General features: G+C 51.5%; 1 protein-coding gene across 2 annotated transcripts; it reads left to right on the forward strand.

Moving 5' to 3' along the window:
* The first annotated feature begins 2354 nt into the window (after nt 1-2354).
* KLF6 (KLF transcription factor 6) lies at nt 2355-9824 on the forward strand. Of its 2 annotated transcripts, XM_026478687.4 has the most exons (4): nt 2355-2731; nt 5571-6144; nt 7572-7695; nt 8153-9824. In XM_026478687.4, exons 1-4 carry the CDS (start codon nt 2630-2632, stop codon nt 8202-8204), a joined length of 852 nt encoding a protein of 283 aa, XP_026334472.1. In that variant the 5' UTR covers nt 2355-2629; the 3' UTR covers nt 8205-9824. The 2 variants fall into 2 exon arrangements, with proteins under 2 accessions (XP_026334472.1, XP_057160647.1); XM_057304664.1 differs by having other exon boundaries at nt 2388-2731; nt 7572-8705.
* The last annotated feature ends 337 nt before the right edge of the window (nt 9825-10161 follow it).

The raw sequence follows: 10161 nt of genomic DNA on the forward strand, positions 1-10161 counted from the left end.
TGGTCACTTGTATATGCCCTGGATTTTTGCTTCCTTTGGCAATGGCTACTAAATACTAAGAAAATCCTACCCCCAACAAAACCACACTCTTGGAACCATATCCCAAAGATGACCAGCTGCTGGTCACCAGGTTGGCTCAACCTGTGGATGGTTCAAGGCCAAACCATCTCTGTTCCTGGAAATAGACCCGAGGTACACGTCTCACTGACAGAAGACTAGACATCCTCTTTGTTTCTGGGGCAAAATGACACGAACACAGGCCAATGATCACTCGTATTGATTCACTGTGGATCATCTTCACAGACTCTGTGATAGATCATTGAGCTAATAACCTTTTCCAACTTTGGATTCCCAAACAAAGGTCCCTGCCTAGAACCTTACAGGGTCATAATCCTGGTATATTCTAGTCTGCTCTAATCTGTGCAAATGTAACATACAAAATCCTCTCAAAATCCTTTTACATGGTACATTTTTAAAAACTTCAAAAGGATGTTCATTAAACTCTATCTTGAGATAAAAATGAAACTACTAGTTATAATTCAGTTTTCCATTTTGAATTTTAAAATGCACATTCTTTGTGGTCTTGGCATTTTTCTTGAAAATGAACATTATGGTATATTTTAGGACATAATTCATATGGGAAAGAAACACGTTGAATGTCAGCACCATCCTAATTTAAATGGTTTGCACATTCAGAGGAAAAGCTTAGTTGTTAACCTTGCTGAGGGTTCTGGGAGATTGCAGCTCTACCAGATAAACAGATTCCTCCCCATTAGCCGTAGACTCTGCACCGTCTTAGGATGAAGGCCATCGTGTGGTAGGTTACAAGTAAATGGACACTTCGAGTTCCAGATCCCTGGTTGGCAAAGCTTCAGTGGGCAACAGAACACCTCGCTGTTCAAACACAATGGCTGGGACAGCCCCACCCCACCCCAGCTTCAGATGCTGCAGGTTTGGGGGCTGGACTTTCAACAAGTACCTTATGGATGCTGTGCTAGGCTTGAGACCCTACTGAGAACCAGTTATAGGGCATCTCTTCTTTAAAGGTCAAAATTCTTTCTCACAGAATCAGGGTGTAAAACGTACACTTCATCCTAAAGTACCCGACTCAAAGCCAGCAGACCCAGCATCCATCTTCCAGGCCTTTCTGACTCTTTCCCGCAGTTTAGGCAGGTTTCCCAGGCCTACAGGTGTGTGTGCCAGGGAGGGAGGGGGAAGGAGAGACTCCGTTTCACTCCCAGCTTGTCAGGTTCCCCCCCACACACTGGCTCTGTCCTCCAACTCCAGGGGTCACCGGCATTGTGGGCCTGAGGTCTGAGGGGGATGGGGGGCAGAGGAGAATGGGGGGTGGAGGGTGACAAGGGGGGGGCACAGAGTACAGAGTGGGTAGGGTGGTTCCGGAGGGGGAGGGACAGAGGGGACAAGATGGAGCAGAGGGGGATTGGGGGACAGAGGAAGATGGAGGGGGACAGAAGAGGATGGGGGACATGGGGGAAAAGGAGGACGGAGGGCGACGGGGTTGGGGGGAACAGAGGAAGGTGGGTGGACAGAAGAGGATGGGGGGCAGAGGACTGACGGGGGACAGAGAAGGGTCAGAGGAGGTGGAGGCGATCGGAGGGGAACAGAGGGCGCCAGGGGCGCAGGGCGGCCCCGAGGTTAGAGGGGGAGGGACAGAAGGAAGAACGAGGGGAGCAGCGCGGCCCCGAAGGTGGACGGAGGAGGGACAGGGACGAGGGGGCCCGCCTGGCTCCCCTCGGGGCACTGAGCCGCTCTGCCGGGGGACAGGGGACGGGGCCCGGGGTGACGGGGCCAAAGTGACCGGCCCGGAGGCGGGATGGGAACGGCCGATCTGGCGACCGGGACGGGGCCTGGGTGACGAAGACCGCAGGGCAGGCCGGGGATGAGACTGCTGGCCTGAGCTGTGGGCCGGGGCGACCGGGCCGAGACCCGACCGGAGGAACGGGGCACGGGGCACGGGGACCGGGGGATGGGACGCGGCCCGGGGACGGGAGGAGAGCCTCCCTCGGCCGGCCGCGGGCTCACTGAGCCGCTCGGCCCGCACCTCCCAGCGCCGACTCCTCCGGCGCGCGGCGGCCCGCGCCTTATATACCCTGCTAAAAATAGCCTGCGAGGACGCCTTCCAATCAGAGCCGCCTGAAGTTCGAATTGAGCCAATGGCCAGGGCTGTGATGGAGAGGCTCGGTCACGCCAGGCGGGGCCGCTGTGAGTCACCGCCTGCCATTGGCCGGAGCTGACATCACCGGCGCGCAGCCCCCGGGCCGGGCGCAGCGTGATTGGGCGGTCCGCGGGGCGGGCGCGGGCGAGTCACGTGGGGGGAGGGAGTGGGGGGAGCCAGGCGGGGAGGAGGGGGAGGCTGGCAGCGGAGCTTTGAATAGGGAAGTTTTGCAGGGGTTACGTTTGCAGTCAGTCCGGTGTTTGCAAATATTGTGTGGGCTCGCGAGCGCGTCTCTGGGCTCCGGCAGGATCCGAACCCGCGGCGCCTAATTGCTGTGCACTGAGTTTGCATGAAACTTTCCCCGGCGCTGCAGGCACGGCTGCTGCGCTCCCGACTCCAGACCGCACACCTCCCTGTTTTCACAACAGCAGTGACTGTCTTTTCCAACCCGACATGGATGTACTCCCAATGTGCAGCATCTTCCAGGAACTCCAGATTGTGCACGAGACTGGTTACTTCTCGGCGCTGCCCTCCCTGGAGGAATATTGGCAACAGGTAAATAGGAATTTTCGTGTGCCAGGTGCCCGGTGCACCGAGGAGGGAGTGCATGCACGCACGGACAGGATGGTGTGTGGTTGGAGGTGCATTTCTTTTTCTTTTTTTTTTAATGGTTTGGGTAAATTTTTGAAAAATTAAAATAATGAGACTCAAAACGTACTTGCGCTGTCTGCGTGCGGAAGGCACTTTAAAGGGGCCTTTGACGGCGTGGAGCGGAGTTGTCATATGAGCGGGGCGCAGCAACGCTTCGTCTCTCCGAGTGTTTTCGCCCGTTTCTGGGGCTGCTGGGCTGCATCCTCCCGAGGGCAGTCCCAGCTCCGCGGCCTGATCCCGGCCCGAGCCCTTGGCAGAAGTTTGGTGCCTTGTACCGGCTCCAGACTCCACAGCTGGATCTTGTCATATGAACTTGCCTGGACTGCCAAGGGTTTTTTGTTTTGTTTTGTTTTTTTGTTTTTTTTTTTAATGGGGAATTTGTTTTTGGTTTTGGTTTTTTAGTGTTTGTACATAGAGTTTTTAAATTATTATTATTATTATTATTATTATTAAAAATGTCACCAGTGAAACATCCACCAGCTCCTTTTTTCTCTGCTAGGCCATTTCCAGTTTCTTTTTCCTTTTTGGAATCCTTAAGATTTGTTTCGATCTGGCTTGTTTTTCTTACCTGCTTCTTTTGTTGACCAGAAAAAAAAAAAAAAGCCAACAGTGTTTGCACAACCAGTGACTTATCAGTCATATGACAATGAGCCCGTCCAAATTGCTTCAAGTCTGAGTTTGAGAAGAAGAGTCTCGGTTTCCAGCATTTTTTTTTTAGTAGAACTGGAATTTTTGACATTGGACATTTAAGAAAGTTACCCCCCCCCCCCCCAGTTCGTTAGGATTGCCTAAAGGGAGAGAGATTCTGACACTTGTCCCATTGTCTTTAAAAAGACAGAAGGAGGGGTCGGGGCTGTCTCTCTGCCCTGCTAGGCTGTTTGCTTTTTGTCGCAAAGTGAATTAGCAGATCAAATATGTTCTGTGCGTTTCAAAGCCTAGAAAGCTTTTAAAAGGGATGAAATGCAAAGTGTTGCAGCCTTCACAAGCCTGCTTAATTGTTCCCAGCCCTATCCTGCCTTCCTCTCCCCTCCCCCCTTTTCCTCCTAAAGAAGCTGCTCCCTAGGACGTGATTGAAATTGATCTAAGTAGTTTCCTTCGGGCATTTGGGATTTGGGCCACAAGCCAGGCTGAGCTCCCGGTTGCCTTCAGAGGCTTTTAAACTCTGAGAGAGCTACGTTTTGGTCCCCAGTGCTTATCAGCATAATGGAGATTTTAAATTAGCCAGATTATTAAAGTTTAACAAGATCTCAGTAAATGTGCTTTCCTTTTTCTTTGGCACATCAATAAACCTGGCCGTCTCTCCTCAGAACACTGTTTCTCAGAACACTGTTGTATGCACTGTAACTCAGACGTCTAATTTTAGGGGTAAAGAGAAAACAATGATTGTTTTTTCCCCTTTGCTTGCTCATGCTAGCTCTGTGACGAGTCTGTGGGGAGGGGGAAGGGTATGTGCTATGTTACAGCAGGCACATTTGCTAAGTAAGCAAGCAAGCAGGAGCCCTTCGGGTAGGCTTCTGCTAGTCCTGAAAATGATTTGCTAAAAAGAACAGAGTTTGCTGTAGAAATGTAAATCCGTAGAATTGCAGTTGCATAGACAGCCTTATAAGGACATGCAGGCAGTTGATCCTAGTAAAGATAAGGGCAGACATAATTTAATCCTAAAATGTTTCCTACCGTTTTTCTTTTCCAGTGGCTAGAAAGTTTGAGATGGTGGGGAGAGGGGATGCTGGTCTCTCGGCAGTTGTAGCTTCTTGAAAGGTTGGTTGTGGGGCTGGGGAGGGGCACTGTCCATGACACACTGCATGTATATTTGAACCGGGTCCTTTTTTGGCCGCTGGTCAGAATTTCAAAAGGAAGTCTCCTTTGGCATTGCGTGAAAGAAACAGAGTGATGACTCATACAGTTGTACTCTTGGCCAGTAGATGAAGTTCTTGTCCATTGTGGGACTCCCAGCAGGGCTGGGGAGGAATTTCCCCTCCTGAATCGTTTACAATAGCAGATGGCCGTTCTGGAATTATTTCTCCACTCCTGTTGTTGAAGCTCTTGTTTTTCTCTGACCACCGTGGAAGTCATTAAAGTTGTGTGCGAGCCTGGCCCCGCACTTGGGAATGGCATTCTCTGAAAGCCTCCTAGGTCGGGGCTCTACAGGAAACGGGGTGGCTTCTCCGCAGCTCCATTGATGGCCCCGAACGCAGACCGTCAGCTCGCTGCGTCTGCCGGCTGAGTGTGGCCCTGTGCTCTCAGCTGTGTCTCTAAAGAAAGACACATGCAATGTCAGAACACATTGCCTCGCGTGCAGTGCGGCCTTTCTGTCTTGTGCGTGAGAAACGAGGGTGGCCGGAGCATCCCTTAAAGCACATGGTTCTCGAGACTGTCAGATGATCTGGTTAAACCTGTCGGGGGGCATGTGTTTGCAGCTGGTTTTCTTTGTGTGGTTTACAGAAACTCAGTAGCCATGTCAACACTGGTAACTATGACAGAGGTGGCTTGGGGACCATCAGTCCTTGGGGCCACTGGTCCAACCTGGGAAGGCCCAGAGAGGTTCCACCTCTGGTCCTTCTCCTGATTGCATATCCATTCCTAGAAACAGCTTTCCTCTCGCTCTCCTAGAGATGCGATTCTTACAGCCCCACGGCCACAGTCTGTTTGCCCTTGATTCCTGCATGTTTTTGGAAACGTGCTTTCAGTTCCATTGTTAGTCGTCATAACGATCACGTGCCTTCTTGTGGTTCCTTTTGCACAGACCTGCCTGGAGTTGGAACGTTACCTCCAGAGCGAACCCTGCTATGTGTCAGCCTCCGAAATCAAGTTCGACAGCCAGGAAGATCTGTGGACCAAAATCATCTTGGCTCGGGAGAAAAAGGAGGACCCGGACCTGAAGCTTTCCTCCAGTCCCCCCGAGGATGCTCTGAACAGCCCCGGCTTTGCTTACAACCTGGAGACCAACAGCCTGAACTCCGATGTGAGCAGCGAGTCGTCCGACAGCTCTGAGGAGCTTTCTCCCACCACCAAGTTTACCTCCGACCCCATCGGTGAAGTCTTAGTCAACTCGGGGACCCTGAGCTCCTCGGTCACCTCCACGCCCCCATCTTCTCCAGAACTAAGCAGGGAGCCTTCGCACCTGTGGGGCTGCGTGCCTGGCGAGCTGCACCCCCCCGGGAAGCTGCGCAGTGGGACTGCGGGAAAGCCGGGTGACAAGGGCAGCGGGGACGCCTCCCCGGATGGCCGGAGGCGGGTGCACCGCTGCCACTTTAACGGCTGCAGGAAAGTTTACACCAAAAGCTCCCACTTGAAAGCACATCAGCGCACTCACACAGGTCAGTCCCTCCTGCGACGCGGGAGGTGGGCTGCTGGTGGGCGCCACTGAATTGCACCAGCCCTGGGAGGGGGCCGGGGCTCCACAGGAGGCTGGCAGAGCAGACACATCCTCACCTCATGCTTCCCCAAAAGAGTTGGGTCTCTGGGGAGGACAGAGTAGGAGCTCAAAGACTGGACGTGTGAGCCCGATGAACGGGCGAGACTTTCAGATTAAACAAATGAGGTAAATCCCATTCTCCGCCTACACCCCATCCCTCACTCACTCCAACCTTCCCGGTGATGGGCCCCCCCCACCCCCGGTGCCCGGTGTGCAGCATCCAGGCATCCCGTCTTGTGGAGTTAACCTCCCAAGTTTCTGAAATGAAACCCAAGGGTGGGGGGAAGGGGTGGCTGGGGGGTACAGAGCATGCGGGTGTCCACGGGGCCGTGAGCTGGGAGCTTGACCCACGCGCTCCATGGAAGCAGTACTGATCCCCGGGTACTTGCTGAGAAGTTCTCTGTGTATCACGTGGCCTTTGTTTTCTGATACCGGTTGGAAAAAAAAAAAAAAAAAAAACCCCACACACAGAACAGCTTTGTAATGAAAGCCCACAACTCAGATGGAACTCGCATCTGAGATGACTGTGCTGGTCCGGGGTAGCTGGGTGAAGAGTCACGCAGGTTCCCGAGTGGGGAGGGATCGTGCATGCGGAGTCATGTAAGCTCTGACCTGCCCGGTGACGAGAGGGGACCTCGGAGCCCTCAAGTCGGGGTCCCCGGCAGAGCCACGGTCAGGACCCAGGTCCCCCCCCCGGCCCCCGTCTGTCCCGACAGCCCACTTGGGCACTGGCTGGGGCAACGTCTTGATTGCCTCAGGTAGCACTTTTAGTGAATTCATATTTCTTGTCTGACTGATGGAAGAGGTCACTTTGGTCACTTGATTGTCATTTAGAAAGTGCTTTGAAGGCCTCAGGATGGGGTTTCCCAGAAACTCATGACCTCAGTTTTGGAGAAATGTCATTTCCCGGAGGAAAGTACAAAGCCTCATTCCACAGGGAAGTGAGTAAGGAGCAAAATTAGTGCTTGAGAGAACCGTTTCCATGGAGAAAGCAATAAAACCCTGCCCCCGCCAGGGCTGTGGGTCCAGCGGGCTGACACGTCACCCCTGAAGTATTTCGCCAGTCTGAGTATTTGTCATTCTTACACGGTAACTCCGATGACGGTCACGTGGGCTCTGCCCGGCCCCGGTCCCGTCCACGGCACTCGGCGGCCCAGGCCTGGGTCAGGAAGGGGCTCCGTTGTGTCACCTCGAGTGCCAGCTCCGTGCTTAAGCGGGGCCGGCCCCGGAGCTGGCTCCCGAGTTGACATTTGTCCAGCCGCCCTGTCGCTGCACACCTTCTCCTGTTCAGGGAAATCACCGTGTGCTTGTCGTGTGCTCTCTTCCCAGGAGAAAAGCCTTACAGATGCTCATGGGAAGGGTGTGAGTGGCGTTTTGCAAGAAGCGATGAGTTAACCAGACACTTCAGAAAGCACACTGGTGCCAAGCCTTTTAAATGTTCTCACTGTGACAGGTACGTGCACAAAGCGCAGGGACGCAGAATGGCCTCTCCGGGGAGGAACAGGCCGCAGGAAAGAAGGCAGGCGCTTCCCTGTCCCACGTTTGAGCCTGGGCCTTTCTGAGACAGTCTGTAATCTGCCAGTTGTCCAAATTAGGAAGAGCTGGGTTCTGTGTGCGTGAGCACAGAGTGATTTCATTCATACTTTCTGGAGGTCGGCCTTCATCCGTACACACTTGAAGGTTGAGTAATAAGGTCAGGTGGAATCCTCCAGAGAGCTGATGGGAGGCCTTCCTTTATATGCCCCTCCGTCGGGGTTTCCTGCCCCAGAAGCCCAAATGGGAATGGCCGGGACTCCGTGGGTTCCCGCCTTGCCTCGGAGAGGGGCTGGGCCCGGGGAGCGCAGGCCGGGTGGGCCATCAGCTCGGGAAGGCTGGAGACCTAACGTGTCGGGGGCTGCTTTGCTCTGCAGGTGTTTCTCCAGGTCCGACCACCTGGCCCTGCACATGAAGAGGCACCTCTGAGGGAGCAGAGCGGCGAATCCCGCGGGCTAAAAGGCTTCCAGGCTGAGAGACGGCCGTGGAAGGAGGGTGCGTGTTCCAGCCGAAGCATGCCATTTTGCACCCCACCCAGTTGCCTCCAGGACCTCTACTTGGAAGGTCTTTCGAGGGCGAGAAACGTCATGTCAGAAGCGGCAGAGCACCTGTGGTGTGTGGTGTTTGGGTGGCCCTGGACTCGCCACTGGTACCTATCTTCTGAGTGGTCCCTAAGCCTTTGCCGTGAGCATGTGCACTGAGAATGTTAATGGTTGGGTTGACTGTCTGTGGAGGGTCTGTTAGTTACTGACTGTGTGATGGGGACAGAGTCTTTTTCCCTTGCGGTAGCAAGACCGCAAGAGGCAGCAAGCGCGGAGTTTGAATGTTTTGTGTGTGAGGAGTATCCCACGAGATGAGATGACCACCGATCATTTCCTGGGGGGTGGGGTCTGCGCCTTAGAAGAAAAAAAAAAAAAGACAAAAAAAAGAAGAAGGGAAAACATGGAGGGCGGGAGTGGGTGGTCAAGACCCCCCGGAGTGGTGAATGGGTGTGGGGAGGGGAGCCCCTCCCCGTGTGAGAGAACTTTCGGTGTCTGGTGCAGCTACGAAAAAAAAAAAAACGTGCAATGTGTCAAGTAGCTTGTTTACTTGCTACAACAGAGCTCATTTGTTACCCGTTGTATAAGCTGTGTATTTACAAATATAACACATTGATAACTTTTCCTTATAAGACAAAAAGTAATGCATGGTCTGGGGAACTGCTTTCCATTCTTAAATCAGGACTACAATGTTGATTCCAGTTACTGAGCAGCTAAGATAGGATTGGTCAAATTCAGTGATCCCTCGCCATCGGGGCCTGGCAATACACAATCCTCCCCCACGCCCCCCCCCCTCGGCGATTTTATAACACTCCCCTTTCAGAAAGGCGTTGTGCAGCATAGGATTATTTTTTAAATGATTCTGAATTTGAATTACCTTTTTGGAGAATTTCCTGATGCCCTTTGAAGACATTGGGCATATGTTGGGTATCAAGAATGCTAGGGCTGGGAATTGCTAGTCTAATGTTACATTAGACTGAGAACCTAAAATTTTTCTCAGTTGGGTGGATAAAACCACTAAAGCTTAGAAACTGTTTTCTCATGCAGCTAAGTTTCTCTTATTTATGCCTTGAGGACTAATTTCTGGTTTTCTAGCTGTTAATGCACTGTAGATCTTAATAATGGTGCCTTATGCAAGTGACCCCTTCTGTGGGGGTCTCATACAGGGGTATGGGTGATGCATGCTTTATTAAGGCTCTTTTTTCACCTGGCATTGTACTGTATCAATATATAATACAGAAAAAAAAATCTCTTTAAAGTCCTCCTTCACAAAGACAAATAGAGAGGTTAAAAACTCCCCAAACAAGTCAGTATTTACTCGATATTTTAGACAACTTGACCGTCAGTGTTAAAGTGGAAAACACGTGATAATTGGAAAATCGGACCATTTCTGCCACCATGAGACTTTCATATAGACTTTGCACAACAATTGTATAGATCACACACCGGCCGTATTTAATATGTAACGTTGTCACACATATTAAAGATACAGAAGTATAAAAAAAAAAAACAATGTTAATGTATTTGCTTAAAAGGCACAAGCTCCACATATCTATCTAGCTATCTGTTGGTAATACAGAAAGTATATTACTTTTTTTTAAAAAGTGGGCAGAATTCTTGTGTATGTGTATTCGTGTGTATAGTATGTGTATGTGTGTGCGTGTGTGTGTGTATATATATACATATATATAGATAATATATAAATATTTTTCTAAGGAGAAATGAGAATGTTTAGATAGAAAATTCCACAGCCTGTGAAGAAGTATTTCAGAATGGCCATAAAGGAGGTAAAAATGAAAACCGTAACTTTTTAAAGGCTTTATCTGTAATTTCATGATTTGCTACAG

Source organism: Ursus arctos, unplaced genomic scaffold, assembly GCF_023065955.2.
Source record: "Ursus arctos isolate Adak ecotype North America unplaced genomic scaffold, UrsArc2.0 scaffold_30, whole genome shotgun sequence".
NCBI classification, from domain to species: domain Eukaryota; kingdom Metazoa; phylum Chordata; class Mammalia; order Carnivora; family Ursidae; genus Ursus; species Ursus arctos.